A 15,887-nucleotide genomic window follows, 5' to 3' on the forward strand; every position below is an offset into this window, starting at 1 on the left:
CAGATTTATGGAGCCCACATAGCCGGCCGAGTCTCTACAAACAAATGCATTTGCCTGAAAGGAGCAGCGCCGAAAATGGATCGCACCAATGAGCGCACATTTTTAAATGAGGGCACAATATGGCTAATAGTGGAAGGGTGAATGCAGGTTTATGAGCAGATTACAGCCTCTTGGTTTGGGACTGCATGTAGCTTGACTAATTAACTGATCAAACACTGCTCATAATTCCCATCAGAGCTAGTTAAGTTAATCAGTTTATTACAAGCAAAGCCAGTACAAAAAGAAGACTGCAAGTAAGAGCTTGACCTTGCTGTGGGAGCGCCTGCAGCTTTGTGCCTGTCCACTTCTTAATATATAGGCTTCTACTTATACTTTGATTTGTGTAGCTTTTATTTAATTCTTTTTTTTTTTTCACTGATGGCAGGCTGTTTTTGTTGTAAGAGAGAGTTTGCTGCAGTCACTAACCTCTTTCTGTCAGCACCAGCCTGAGGAGATTAGCTGTATGAGTGTCTCTTGTTTCCCAGTGGAGCCCAGCCCCAGTCTATCACGGTACCAGCTCTGGTCCATGCCAAGAGGATGAAGGGATGGGTGTGGAGTGGGATGCAAAGGGGTTGAAGTCACACTAAAAAAAAAAAAAAAAGGGGGGGGGGGGGCAGAATTTGGCCATGATTGCAGTAATCCTGTTATCTTTCCTGCTAAAGCTGGCCACTTTGGTGACCTGGAGACACAAATGTTAAGCTCCCTGTGTCTCCCTTCTCTGCAGCTCCTGCTCTTTCCACTCATCCCTGCTATATCCCGCTCTCTTTAGCCAGCCTCATTGAATGTCAGAGGGTGGTCTTGGCTCTGCTGGGCTCTGAATTCGCAGTCCTCACACACTATTTTAAATTCCTTCAGAACAAAAGAGCTTTTCTCCTGCAGTACTTGAAGGCCTCACCATTCATATGCATCTTAAAGGTCACCTTGATTTTCTCCTTCACTAAATGAAACAAAAATGGATTTCTGAGATGATAATTAATATGTGATGCGATTCCAAAGCGTGCTTTGTTTTTCCCTCGGAAGGACCAACTTGCATGGTCAAATTTAGCTTCTCATCTATTAGCTTATTCACACTGTCATTTGTTAACGGGATAATGAGGCGTAAAGAGGGCCATTATTCTCTGCGTCCAGAACATATGCTGAAATCCTGTAGAGACACATGCGTGCTAGACACAAGTAAACAACCTGTGAGCAAGGCAGCAGCGTCGTTCTGTGCATCTAGAAGTGTCCACGACCCTGTCAGATTGTAATCTCGGCCTTTCAGCCTTGAAGCTGACAAACTGCCGGACGAGCAGTTTAATATTCATTGTAATTCTTTCTTGTTGATAATAAGATAATTGGCATTCTCCACTCTCTTCTGCTTTAAGACCTATAGATCTGTGTCTATAGGTCAAAGACCTGATCAAAGTCCAGCAGCCAATTTGCAATGCTAATCACCCCAACAAATAATTGTGCTTAAGAACTGTTTAAATGAACCTCAGTGGAAGTCCACATAATGTGCCTTTTGTATCTGTAAGAGACATAATAGCGGGGGGCTTTTCTGCGGCGAACACTCTGCCCTCTGTTATTAACTCATTAGACCTCCCACGCTTTGATTCCCGGCTCCCGCCTGACCTCCCTCACAGGAAAAGTGGGCTGGGTAAGATCATAATGCTCCATTGTGGCAGAACACAGAGGAAAGCATCATCCAATTCCACATACGTTCCCTTTTAATGCTGTTGGACATTTGGGGTTGAAGGAATCTGTAGACTTAGAATTACGGATGGTTACTGTTTAGATTTTATCCGGTGCCAAATCGGTTCCTGTGCCTAAAACCGGTGCTTCAAAAGTGGAAAAAATAAAAAAAACACGATTTTTTCCCCAAAAACATTTAAGTGTAACGAAGCAGCATCACACTTGACAGGGCCTTAGTCACAACTGCCCTTAAGGCTGGATATAAGCTGTCTGCAGGTAAAAAATGGACAAAACTGTACGGGGTACCCAGGTGGCTCACACAAAATTTTAAGATTGTAAACCGCTCAATGAGCCCATAAAGCAAAAAAGTTTTTTTCCATAAGCCTGCTGGGGGGTAAAGTTGTAGCAAACAGTTAAATAACACATAAGGGTGAGTCAGGGGGAAGTGGGCGCAGTATGAATTTTTCACTTTTTCAACCTCCCCAAACCCGGGCAAAGGGAGTCCATTAGTGCTGTTCCAGTGAGGAGTGTATGCTCCTTGTTCACCTGTTGGCCTCTATGCTTGAAGCCTGACTGTTAGGAATGAGAAATTTGAACGACCAGAGTGTAGTTTGTGTGGGCGTCCTACCGGCACTGACATATCACCAACACGCCCCATCCGTGCAGCATTTGCATGCAGTTAAGTAAGGGGCCTGTACCCTACCAACGACCGAAGTGGGGCGTAAGGGCACTGTCCACCAGCATCAATACTACGTCATATGTGTGCGCAGACTACATTATCCTGAAGCTACGTTCACACCACCCTCAGCAATGCATGTTCAAGCGACCACTTACAATGAAAATCTATGTAAATGGGAGTTTCCTTATGCCTTCTGCATTTAAAACTCACATTCACGCGTCACTACGCCTGCTTCTTTGTCCGTTTCAGACAAATTAACATGTCCCAAACAAACACAGAAATGAAGCACTGAAATCCACATATTTTATGTCATAGGATGCCAATACTATCGAATATGTCAGGATCTATACTGTACTAACTCGGCACAGAGTTTCAGCATCCTTTACTACTTGAGAAAGATCTTAGTTGGAGATTTGGAGTTCTTGTTTTCATGAATAAACTCAATTTTGTGAAAAAGTTCTTTGACCAAAAGGGGGAGCAAATCAAAAAATGCAGGTAGAGATCCCAAAAAGATCATCTACAGCTTCCTTCCTGTTGTAATTGGAATCAGTCTGGCACATTCCTGGGAAAAAGGGCAGAAAATTGAATCAGCGGTGTGCATACAAAAAAATTACAGCCACTTCTTCCTTAATTAGATGTCTTTGCTAAATTCATGAGTAACCGCTCCATCGCGTAGCATTCAGTATGTGGTCCACATCCACACGCACCTCCCTCTCATGTTGTTGTCTTTTAGAAATCCAACACTCTTGAACGCATCCTGGATTCCCATGAAAGTCTAAAGTTGTTCAGCGTTTGTGGGTCTCGTCGGATCGTGGCTTGTGAAGCACAAGTGCTTTCTGGAGAGCAGATCTTTAAAGAGTCGGGCGGCTCACAGGATAGACAGAGGGAGCTGCGGAGGATAATATCATCCCATTCCAGATGGTCATTTGGACGGCAACAAATGGTCTAGTGAGCAAATCCCACAGAGATTAAAATATTAGGCAGGCTATTACAAATCTGTCTTGGCACAAAAACAAAAAAAGGGAAATGAAGGGCGTTTTCACGCTAAAGCAGTGAGGAGCCGACCAACGGCGCGTTTGGCCCTTTCATTACCATCCAGGTGGGAAGGTCCACTCAGCCACAGCCCTACTCTGTGGAGGAAGACAGTACTGAGAAATCACAGGCTTCACGTTGATGCCATTGTGGTTAAGACATCACCTAAATCCATGTTGTGCGTTTGTGATGAGCTGCAAAAAAGTTTGTTTGTTTGTGTTACCTGTACGGCTGGCTCCTCGTGAGCCCTGACGGCCCTCGCTGCCTCTGTCTCTCCTCAGGAGGTGATGCAGATGGAGCGGCAGCTCGGGGGTCGCCTGATTGATGAGCCTCATGTCCTGCTTTTCAAAGACAGTTACCACAACCTGCGCCTGTCCATCCATGACATGCCCCAGGCGCACTGGAGGAGCAAGCTGCTCGCCGGCTACCAGGTGCGTCGGATGGCCCCTGCAGGGGGCGGGAGGTCTCACCAGATCACAACAGCAGTACAGACAAGAGAACACAAGCGCCCGCCTGAATCTGTCAAATTAGAGCATCTGCGGCCATTGTTTGAATTGACTGTAAGAGCTGCAGAAGGCGGGGTCGGTGCATGCAGACAAAACTGCAGAACTTTACGTATTTTTGTGGTTTGTTCTAACATAAGGGAGTTTTTTTCATTTATTTCTTCTTCTTTTTTTAAATCAACATCTTCTTTGCACCAGGAAGCTTTTAATCAATGCCTCAGCAAAAGTCGCCGGTTCTGGATGTCCGTGCATCCACTGTGTGCCTTTTGTGTGCATGTTTACATAGTTGCATTGAAAGCTGGGCTGTGTGCACCAACCAAAAGCAGCCAGCTGATTGATTATAGCCGCAGTCATGTCAAAAGGAGCTTAGATGAAGTATAGAGAAGCGTGTAAATATCTGGAAGTCTGCAGAACTCCGCTTACCTGTGCGGCCAACAACAATGCCGCTCCAACGACGGAAACACAAAGACCATTCAAAGGAGCAGAAAGTGTTCTGGATGGAACTGTGTGAGCACTGAGCTGCAGGTCCCCGAAGAGCGAACGCAGGCTGTGCCAGGCGAGCAGCGGGAGCTACAACGCACCCAGAGCAGAGGCTTATTTCTCTGGACTGTGCCTGTTCATTTGGAAGTGTTGTTCCCCTCTCAGCAGTGCAGTCAAAAAGGCCTTTAGTCTCCCCGGAGCCCCTTGAAGACATTTATGTGTTCCAGCCGACTCCCTCTGCTGCAGGTCCGCCTGGGTAACAGTGCCCCCATATGGTTACAAGCGTGTGCTGCAGGGCCAGGTCTCAGCTAAAGGTCCTCCTCAGAACAAAGAGCTTTAGGAGTTCTTCCATCGTGTGTGATGAGGAAGACAAAGATGAAGAAACAGTGTAGCAGGAAGGAGTCTGTGTGCTGTAGCTGTGCTGCACTGATGTGATGCTCAAAGCATTTGCAGCATCTACTGCGGATCAGGAAAGAAACTAAAATGTGAAATTAAAGATGTTTTGCCTTTTGTTGTCAGCCTTGGATCTATTTTGATTTATTTTACCCAAGGATGGCAGCTCATGTCGGGGTAATTAGTGATCATCGGGGTCTGTGCCAGGAGAGTGGGGCTGTTTTCTGCTTTAGATACGCGGTTCTCACTGCCGTTTGTCTAACCAGGAGATCCCGTTCTACCACATCTGGAACGGTTCCCAGCGGTACCTGCACTGCACGTTCACTCTGGAGCGGCTCAGCCTCAGCACCTGTGAGCTCACCTGCCAGCTGTGCGTGTGGCAGGTGGAAGGCGAGGGCCAGAGTTTCAGCCTGGACTTTAACATTGCCAAGGTAACACTCAGCAGACACGCCCGCTTAAAACCAGCTGCCTTCGTGCCGCGCTGAGACGGTTTGTAAGCCGGTCCTTTCCCACCAGGACACTCGAGCGGTGGACTCCGAGTTTCTAGTAATGGACAGCAACGCCACGGCTCTGGCAGGACCCAGCGCCTTTCAGATCCCGTACCTCATCAGGCAGAAGATCTGCAGCAGTCTGGATGCCCCCTGTCCCAACGGAGCAGACTGGAGGATGCTAGCACAAAGACTTAAACTTGAGAGGTACGGACAGCACCAAAACACATGGAGTCCCAAATGTGGTCACAAATGTTAGCAGATGTCCTCTACTGTCGCCTTATCTTCTACATTTGTAAAACTCTTCACCGGGGAAGAGCCCATCTTCTCAGTCAAGTGTTTGTCCTAAAGTTCAGGTAAACAAGGTAATGCCTTGGCGAGCTAATCCTCTTCAGTCGGCTATAGGATTAATGTGGACTCGATGGATACAGCTATCATTTCTGCAGGAAATCATGACCCCCTTCTTACCTTTTTTCCCTCAGAAAAAGCTAAGCAGCTTAAAGTCTGCAGCTAAATGTCTTCCTCCTACATCCTGCTTAACCGTCGTAATTGGAAAGGCTGGCTGCCCGTCAGCCGGGAGGAAATAAAAAATTAAAAAAAAGATGGAAAAAGGTTTGGATCGGTGCCGACCTCCACCCAAATGCTTCCAGTTTATCACCTTAGAACCTGCAATGGCGTGACGCCGGCATTGATCCCTCATCCTCCAGTTTAACTTCCAACTTGTAATAAAATCAAATAAAAGCACTTCATTTGTTCAATCAACTTTATTTACCCCAATTAATTACAAGCCGAATGGATGCACTACAGGTTTAATTAGCAATGTTTTGCTCAACATAATCAATTCTCATTTAGGTTGCAGGAAGGAACAACTTCTCTGCTGCTTGATCCGTCCTGAGCGGCGCCTTTTTCCTGAAAAAGACAGCGTTGTCCGTGGCGTTCTGTCAGGCTGCGTTCCTCTGTTTGTGTCTGACTGCGTGAAGCGGGCAGACTTAACGGAACGAGACGGCTCGATAAAACTTAAAATGCCAAGAACCTTTTATTTGATCTTTCCCTCCAAAGAGCGAGCGAGCGTCTGTGTCACAGCCGTACAAGATAAGCCGCTGTTTCACACGGCGAGGTGAATAAACAGAGCTGACATGTCGGACGCCACGCTGCTTTCTGTTATCCGAACTATGGTCCGTTTCCAGACAGATTTATCTTTTTTTTTTTTTGACAAACACTTCTTTCTTTTGTAGTCGTTGTCCTCCCCGACGCTCAGGGAGGCAGAACTGCCTGAAAATGGCAGAGCGAGGCTGTCCGCTCTGCCAAAGCTGTCACACATTTAACAGGAGATTCGAGGAAACAGCAGACTCTCCCGAGGTGAACACAGCTGGCTGGTGTTTTGGTTTGTCCCCTCCCAAACACTCGCCCAGCGCAGCCGTGTAGTCCTCAACAGAGCGCGCGAGGCCCTGGACATTTGAGGAACAGGAAAACGCCATTAATCAAAGGAGCGTCTCCGGATGCCCAGGCCACATCAAACACACCGCTGACGGAGCCGCCGCTTTGTTGTCATTGATTGGGTTTGATGGTGAAGGTGTGGCCCTAGAATGGAAAAGGTCACTTCCGACTCAACTGTGAAAGTCCATATAGGATTTGCTATAGCGGACTGGGAGCGAATTTCATCATCAAATAGAGGATTAAGGCACTAAGCTCCAAATAAAAAGTGACAGACGTTTTGTGTTTGATGGCAGCTTCAAAAGAGCACCGTTTTGTTATCAGGTTTTTACGTTTTTATCACTTTAAAAACAGCAGATCTGTGTGTGGTGAGACGACAGAGAATCACTGCAAACGGAATCTCAAGAAAGTAAAAAGACTCTTGTTTTAAGAAAATTTGTCTTTCAATAAAAATAATCTTATCAAAAAGTCTATATCAAAAAGTTCTTAGTTTGAGAAAACGTGTCTTAGTGACTAGAATTGTTTTTCATCTTTTGATCTAATTGCGATTGTGACGTTTTTAGGGCCTCGTTTCTGCAGAACGGCAGGAATTCATTCAGCGTTTGCCCCCCGAGGTGTTGGTGTAAGCCCAACCCTACTTCCCGACATCCACCCATTTACATACTCTCCTGCTAGTTTATAGCCGCTCAACCCCCCCCCCCAAGATATCATTACTAGTACACTAATGAACAATGAATGAATGAATAATGGACACATTGAAAGTGCTTTAAACGTCTGGAAAACTGCAGATAAATCTAATCCAGAAATTGCAAGCAGTGTTGGAGCTTTTCAGCCATACAGTTTGGAGCCAGATGTCAGCTCAGACAAGTTCATTATAATCACAACAATTTTTAATAAAGAGATATTCAGAAATGCAATTTTAAGATGATTTTTTTTTACACATGTCCTCTATCTTCATAACATGTAAAAAAAAAAAACATTTTCTTTGGAGTGGGTCTTTAAACGAAGACGTTTTTTTAACCCATTGGAAGATTATTTTGCTTATCTCAAATTCTAATTAATTTTTTTGATATATTTCTCGCCGGCCTGTTTCTGCAGTGTAAAAGTTATAACTAAAAAATGTTTAAAAAACTCTGAAAACGGTTTCTCTGAGCTGAAGAGAACTGATTTCGGATCTTCTCCTCTGTCCCTGCAGACACATGAGTTTCTTTGCATCCAAAGCGAGCCCCACCTCTGGGATCCTGGACCTCTGGGAGGCGCAGCATTTCCACAGCGGCAACATCAACCAGCTGGCCGCCGTCATGGCCGACATCGGCAAACAGGAAGCCATGATTTTCCTGGTCTCTGATGGCGACTGCTAGCCCAGAAGAGAGACTGATGGGAGAGAAGTGTGGCACGCCAACATACACTCATAACAGCAGGAGGCGGGGCTAAAGATGTTCTGATGATTTATATCGGGGGAGGGGGGTTTAAACCATTTATTCAATCATTTTAGGCTCAAATCTGTCAAAGACGGTCCTTCGGGGGGGAAAAGTGGGTGTGTTTGTGGAAGCTGTTACCTTTAGCTGAGTGGGTCACTCCTTCAGAAGTGGGAGGAATATGCAAAACGCAGCGCCACAGCCACAATACATCCGTTGGTTGCTGAGTTCAGAAAGCTGAACGTTTCATCAAAAGTGCCAGCGGTTCGCAGCTGGCCCGTCATTTCCCGCTTGTCCCCGTTTCTCCGAACTGATTGTGTTAGAGAGCCCCATTTGCCCCCCTCCCCTCCCGGTCGGCTGTACTTCTGGGTCCGGTCGGCATCACTGCTGTGAATGTAACATCTTGACATCTTGATTCGGCGAGACGCTTCACAGCTTTCCCTGCTTCTAAATCAATATTTGTGAGGTGGGGGCTCTCTGAACCCCTTCTGTCTAAGAGAGGAGGGGATAATGTTGTATTTTCAGTGTGGAGCCTCGGCTTCAGATCCATCGGGTTCGTTTCCCCGTCATCCTCCATCACGCTGGTTTCTGGTCACCGCTAATGAAGGAGCCATAGTGCCGAAAGGCGTTCTAGCTGCATATGTGTGAACACTGAATGTCGTCTCCTTTCTAAAATGACTTTTTCTTTGCCCCGTAATTGCATTAATTCTCCAGTATAGGAGCGTGGCCAAAAGGGTTATTCTAGCGTATGAATAATACAAAGCACTTTGCCACAGAAAATCTGACAACAAATTCTTCACAATCTTAATGATTCCTCATGCTGAAAGTGTGATTGTGTAGCTTTGTTTGGATCATTTATGAAGCAATGTTGTTGGGGATTCAACATCTCCACATCAGGAAGAAGCCCTTCACTTAGATTAAGAGGCGTTTTCAGAAACTCTGCTGCTCGCTGATGCTGGTTTTTTTTGAATGTTTTTATTTCAAACCCAGACAGCCAATACGATCCATTAGCTGCAGCTCCGCTCATTATATTTTTACTGCGTTACGTTTTCACAGTAATTCCTTAGTAATGGATCTGTCAAAGCGGGCAGCATAAAGAGGGTTTGATTAAAGCCCATTGGGTCAGAGGTGTACTTTGTGAAGGTGTGAGCAATCCCTAACTAGCCATAGTTGTGTGTCTGCCTCAGGGTTGCATGTGAAGTCGTCTGCCTAAAAAAGAATCACACAATCTGTCCTTTTCTTTGACAGCTGGAAGAGTCCATTCTGTCGTTTCCCCCCCCTCCAACCTTTAAGATGAATTATGATTGTCAGATCTTTGGAATGTACGTTTAGGGTTTCCTTTAGTGGGGAAAAATATCCTTGTTTTTGTTTTTACTTCTGCAGGTTTTGACAGTTTGTAGATTCCTACATGGCATCTTAGCAGAATTCATTCTCTGAAACATGCCGCCTCCCCTCCCTGTTCCAGTTTTCTACGGATGCCATGAAATAAAAATCGTCACCTTTTTATCTGATAGAACGATTCCCCTCAATCCTCGCCACATAAATGTAAATATGTTTTTCTATATCAGCCCTGTGCTGTTACTTTGCATATTGTATATGGGCAGAAATGGGTAACCAAAGTTTTCGGAACCTCCTTTGAGTCCACGACACCTTTGTGTTGATGAAAGCGTTGTTTCATCGCCGTTTTTACAAACAGTTAGGGTAGCGTGAGTCCTAGCCGTCGTCTAAACGTCCGACTCGTTTCTCATTTCCTACTTTTGTCCTGGAGGATCCATGCTGTCAGCAGTTTTTATTTCAAACCACTTTGTAAACAAATGTAAATTATATTTTAATATGAAGCCAAAAAAAGACACTTAAGTGGCGCAGCATTTGTCAAGTCTAAACCGTGACGTGTTTGCCTATATCCTGTTCTTTGGCGATCTAGCAGTGATTTGCAGTGTTAAGGGTTTAAAGGCTGTTTTTGTTTTTTTTTAATCCAGAACTTTCTCTACGCGTCCTGTTCGTCCCGCATACGTCTGCCTGATCATTTCCAGAATTGTAAGCATTTAAGTGCAGCGGGACTGTACCGGAGGAGGAAGACGTCAGTTCTTGGCCACCGACGAGCCAATGTCGACACGCCACGTTCAGTCAGACGGCGTGGAAAAATTTAGCACCCCCGTCTTTTGTCTTTGACGTGTCGCCTGAGCGCATTTCAGTGATGTGGTATCACCGAGACAGATCCCACTCCCCCTCCTCCGGCAGGTTCTGCGACGCCTCGGTTCCGTGTTGGTGACTTCTGGACTCGACGGGTTTCGGTGTGCAGCTCATGTCGGTAACACGCGTGCTTTCTTCAAGAGTTCATGGTGTCAGTTCACTCTGTGTTACGAGGAAAAAAATGATGCATCCCAGCACTGTACTCTGTGTCACTCATTAGGAGGCTGTGCGCATTTTTCAGTTGGTGTGTGCGTTTGTGTGTGTGAGGCTGGGCGTGTGCATCCCTCCCTGTCACTGACGGAACTGTTTTCTTTGGGAACTGAGAACAATAGACTCCTGTGCTTGTAAATGGTTTTCTATTTGGTTCTTTGGTTCTATGTTCCTTGCCTTTCTGCAAGTCAAAAATGCTGTATTTATTACACGCCACAGCGCTTATGCAATTGTATATTCATTCTGTTGTTTTCTTTGTTTGACTTTTTTTTTGTTTCTTATTGTCAATGTAAATTGTTGTCAAAAGTTTTTGTGGCGACGGAAAAAAAGAAACTTCAGAGGGAAGTTTTCCTGTACTTTTTGGACAATGATATGAATTTGTGGGTAGAATTTTGGAAATTCGTTTCTAAGTGCTTTCAAGTATTTACTTGGCCTTATGTATATATATCTATGACATTTCAGAAAGGTATGTATAGTAATTCAATCCAAAATTGTTGTAAATAAATTATATATTGCTAAAATCGAGGACTGGAGTCTTTAATTGCAAAAAGAACGTCGACATTAAACCAAACATTTTGTGGAATTTCACTTTGACGTCCGTTAAAAGAAACTTTTGCTAAAAAAAAAATTTGCTAAAACATCTTTACTGCACAAATTTCATGGATTTATAAAACTTTATGCATTCACGCAAGAGCCAGAAGTTACCTTCAAACTGTTAAAAAAAAAAAGGAAAAGAAATTCTGGTTAAAAGGATAAAATGCAACCAACTAAACAGGAAACAAAACCTACTACCTCAAAAAAAGGAACAAAAGTGAAAAATGTAATTCTTCCGATCGGTTCTTCTAACACTCTTTGATGCCAAACGTGATTTTTGTTAAAGTCGATATTAAATTCTATAGAAATAGCTTTATTACAGGAAGTTTAGGATATGCAAGGCGGAAAGTTATAAAGTGTTTTTAATTAGACTCACCAAAAAAAATGCAGATTCTGTATTTAGTCACAGGTTTAGGGGCAGTTTATTCATCATTTCCTTACACACATTTATCAAACTCCTATAATGTAAGCTGTTGAACTTTGACCTTTCGGGATAGTGAAGCTTTCATGAAAGCACCTTCTGCTCAGAAACCTGAGCTCCAGCAACAGTCTATTAAACTTACAGAACACCGCATTCTGTCCTTAAGACCTCCATTTATATCAAATTTCATTTTAAGATGCTTTAATTATTTTGATTTTATAAGAACTTCTGTATTTTATATTCATGTTTAAAGTTCAGATGTTATATTCAACAGTCTCTAAATATAGAATAAAAGTGGGAAAATGAAAAGGAAAATATTTCCAAACATTTAGAAGCTGTTAGGGTGAATATTCTGGAAAGGGAGTTGGTAGATTTGTAAAGCTTTAAGTTTATAAAAATATTCTTTTTTTTACTAGTTTTTGATTTGTTGGTTTAAACCAAGTCTGTAAATTTACCAGTGGTTGTATAACACTATTGTAACCACAAAAACAAAGTGTAGTTTAAACTAGAAACAAACTTAACGTTTTGTAATTTACTTGTTTTTTTTTAGCTAAACATCTATTTTTTTTTTTTTTTCCCCCCTAAGCTGTTTCTTTTATTTTTTTTTAACTGGAATGGAAGATTTAAAGTCTTAATGAATAATTAGTGGGTAGTCGTAAAAAAAAAAAGGACAATGTGTACGTTGGACTCATGATTCATTTAAATGTCCATAAAAACTTAAAAAATGACTAACAAAAAAATGTTTAAATGTGGTGGAAAAACTGCAAAAATATTTTCCTACACGAGAAGTATTTTATCGAACAAACCCAGTTTATTAAACCGTGTGAAAGGTTAAAGGAGTCGTGCAAAGTGAAGAGAAGGAAACAAAACTAAATGAAAATTGTGAAGTTCATGATCTCTGCCAAACAGTGAAGAGTCTAAAATCTTCTTTTAGGAAATAACTGAACATTAATGACATGCAGTTAGATTAGATAGATTCAAATGTGGAACATTATTACATTTTGAATTACATATTAAAAAAAACAGGGAATTATTTGTATACAAGTCAAAACACAAATAACATGTTTTTGTTTTTAAATAATTGAGTTTCTTCAGTTTGTGTGGCATCTAAAAGGGTTTTATTTGAAACTTTCAACATAAAAGCTACAGAAAATTAAAGCATAGAAATAAATTCCATCATGAAACTAGTGTTTCATGTGATCTTTGACCTTTATTATCAGAACAAGAGCATGAGGGGGAGGAGCAAAGAGGAAAAAAAAGAGAAAATGTGAGTCTTTGTTTAACATTCCAATGATAATATTCTGCTAAACCGGGTTCAGTAGCATTACAGGCGCTGTGGGAGGAGCTTTTCTGCTCTCAGTACAGAAGTGTATTGATGAAATCTGAGCATTATATATATATATATATATATATATATATATATATATATATATATATATATATATATATATATATATATATATATATATATATATCAAGAGCTGACGATCTGAAATAATTTCTCGATTAGTTCCAGTAAAGCAGCAAAATGTTAATTACAAAGTGACATCTGGAGAGTTTTAGCAGCCCTAGAAGGTGACAGCATGTGAAGTCAGAATGAAGCCTCTGAAAATAAAGTCTGCAGGATATAAAAAAAAAAACAGACTGAGCTGAAGTGGCTGTGTGGTTGGCAATGCTGATCGTGTCAGAGGGCAAAACGGGGTAAAGAGGAGGTGGAGGCAGAAGTTGTTCTTTCTGCAGATGCAGCTGGCTCCTCTCACACCGGAGCAAAAGCGTGGCTTTTGCACAGCGGCTTATCCTTCTTCGAGTAGAACGTCTTACCCTCAAGGTTGATTTGGCAGAGCTTTAAAGATGAAAGAAGACAGACAGACGGAGTCAGATGGAGCAACCGAGGTGGAGGAGATATCAAACTGCACCAGTGCCAATGGGAATTTGCACAGTTTGGTGCGGGCCAGAGCGGACCCATGCGTCTCCTTTGACTGTTTTCACGCTCAGATAGGAAAAACCAAACTGAAGAAAGAGCTCCAGGTTCTAAGATGAGCTCAGATGGGTCAGGTTCTGCTGAGATTGGAGAAAAATTGGGGCTAAAAACAAAAAAAAAAAAGGGGTCCAATCAGACTTACAGCACAGACGAAGCACGTGTCGTGCCAGCTGAAGCCTAAGGCCTCCAGGAAACGATCGCCGGCATCAATCTTGAAGTCGCAGCCGTGGCATTTGGTGCCAAACATCTTCTCGTAGTCTGGAGAGGAAACAGAGGAAACTCAGATTCCAGGGAGACTTGACGTCTGTAGAACCAGGCCAAATTATGTCAACAGAACTTTACTTCTCGCCGAGGTTACGGCGCAAAGGATCTCCAAGAGCTCTCGCCTTTCATGTTTTTTTAAAAAGCTGGAGGTTAGCGCCCTTAAAGATGAGAAGACGCTACACACAAGCACTTAAGGGATTGAAGGGAAGCAATAACGGCGGATGAGATGCTGCGGATGCCAAATGCTGGCTCCGCTCCTCATTGGCCATTTGATAGTGTGATATTTGGAGCAACAGTGGTGCCTTCACAGCATGCGGGGATTAGGAGGAGGGGAGGGGGAAATTGCTCCCAATACTTGACTGGATTTGCCAGTCTCTTTCATCACGAGGACTCTGGGGAAAGTGTCAGGTTATAACGCAGCTTCTCAAGAGGCAGCGAGAGCGGCACAATTCCTGCAAGATGCTGAGGCAGCAGAATGTTTATCAGAGCTGAAGGCATTATTCAGAAAATGAGGATTGGGGTTTCTGCCTCTGCCTCTGATAAAGCAGCAAAACCCGTCAGGGGCTGAGCGTTGAGTAAGAAACACATTGCCCCGCTAAATCATTTAGAGCATAATAGAGGAGCGTGCACCTTTCATAACTGCCTACAGAGGGATGCATGGAGTAAACTGCAGCTAAATACATTACAGCAGATGAAAACATCACACTCGGTGATTGACTGTGCTGTGCAGCGCTCCGATTCACCAGACAGAAAGCCTCGGCAGCGCTGCAGCCGGGCTTCACACAGCTGTCACAAAGAGCCTGATAAAAGTCTTTATTTTGGTTTGGAAAACTTCCCATCCTCTCAGCTGCAGAGTGCTGTTGCATCAAACATTTAAGACAGACGGCCTGTGATGCTTTGTACTTAGATTTACAAGAAACATGCAGAAATCATGGGGGGGGGGGGCTCTCACACGGCCTGAGAGGTCTCCCATTGTGCGCTGGAACTAATCAATGTGCACGCTGGGATTTGGAGCCACTTTAATTTCTGCCAGTTTCCTTTTCTACTGCTCAAGTATCCCTGCCACAGACGGAATGGAACTGTCCATTCAAACTCGGGTTTCTGGGGAGGAAAGTGATTACTCCACTCATTTCTAACTGCGCTTCCACAAACCACATTATTCTGACTCGTCTGCACGTGATCCCCCCACCCCCCACCGACAGGAATAAGTCTGTCAGGGAAATTAAATAAATAAATAAAAATAACAGTGAGACAAGAACTCCCTGATCAGCAGTAAAGTAGAAAAAGCCCCCAGCAGGAGCCCCCCGGGGTGTCCAAACTGGCTATAGGGAGTCAAGTTTAGGAGTAAAATGCAGCATAAGGGGCCAGAAATCACAAGTTGAAGTGTGGAGCTAAACTGGAGCTAAAAAAAAAGAAAGTAACGGAGACATCCAGGAGTGACGCTGAGCAGCAGCAGCAGCACTCACAAACTGAAGAAGTTGCAGAGTTACACTCTAGTAAAGGTTATAAACACGCCAATCATCTTTTGATCTGTTGTGAAATCGTTCCCAGTGGTCTTTTCATTACGATGGTGCCGTTTTTAGCCAAAATCAAGAAACCAGGGTTGTTTTCTAGGACATAGTTTCTGCAGAGCGGCAGGAGTTCATTAGAGATTCACCTCTGAGTTGTAGGTGGGACACGGTGCAACTCCGCCCCCCTACCCCTTCTCTTTGCTGAGAGCTCAGAGCAGGGTGCTTGTGGCCCACCCAGAGTATTTTTAAATTTATTTATTTGATTCATTTTTTGTTTCGCACGCTGGTTTTACTGTCATGTCTTTGATCTGTTCTCGCTGGATAGCTGTTTTTACTGAATTGCCCTTAGTGGATTAATAGTTGTTCATCCATCCATCCATCCATCCATCAGTCACACAAATAAGTTCTTTTTTCAAATTGAATTTTTTGGTCTGCTCCTGTTTCACAACAATTTCAATAGAGAAATACTCAGAAATGCAATTTTGAGCTTAATATTCTTGATATATGTCCATCATTAGAAAAATACCACAAGAACAAGTTAAAAACATCAAAACACCATTGTCGTTGGCGGAATAC

At 43.4% G+C, this 15,887-nt stretch overlaps 2 protein-coding genes across 16 annotated transcripts in view; one reads left to right on the plus strand and one right to left on the minus strand.

The window, feature by feature from the left end:
• Positions 1–11,061, plus strand: part of unc5a (unc-5 netrin receptor A) — a 154,414-nt gene extending 143,353 nt beyond the window's left edge. For all 4 annotated transcript variants that reach the window (XM_020706676.3, XM_004073514.5, XM_020706677.3 and 1 more), the window contains 4 exons: positions 3,703–3,852; positions 5,064–5,228; positions 5,314–5,492; positions 7,915–11,061. In XM_020706676.3, coding sequence (XP_020562335.1) covers positions 3,703–3,852; positions 5,064–5,228; positions 5,314–5,492; positions 7,915–8,080 — 660 coding nt within the window. In that variant the 3' untranslated portion in view covers positions 8,081–11,061. The remainder of the gene's footprint in view (positions 1–3,702; positions 3,853–5,063; positions 5,229–5,313; positions 5,493–7,914) is intronic.
• A 1,580-nt stretch (positions 11,062–12,641) lies between these two features.
• pdlim7 (PDZ and LIM domain 7) overlaps positions 12,642–15,887 on the minus strand; it is a 39,313-nt gene continuing 36,067 nt past the window's right edge. For all 12 annotated transcript variants that reach the window (XM_078954321.1, XM_078954324.1, XM_020706679.3 and 9 more), the window contains 2 exons: positions 13,679–13,794; positions 12,642–13,398 (listed from right to left, as the gene is read on the minus strand). In XM_078954321.1, coding sequence (XP_078810447.1) covers positions 13,312–13,398; positions 13,679–13,794 — 203 coding nt within the window. In that variant the 3' untranslated portion in view covers positions 12,642–13,311. The remainder of the gene's footprint in view (positions 13,399–13,678; positions 13,795–15,887) is intronic.

The sequence above is a fragment of the Oryzias latipes genome, chromosome 10, assembly GCF_053564925.1.
Source record: "Oryzias latipes strain Hd-rR chromosome 10, Olatipes_Hd-rR_3.1".
Classification (NCBI taxonomy): Eukaryota; Metazoa; Chordata; class Actinopteri; order Beloniformes; family Adrianichthyidae; genus Oryzias; species Oryzias latipes.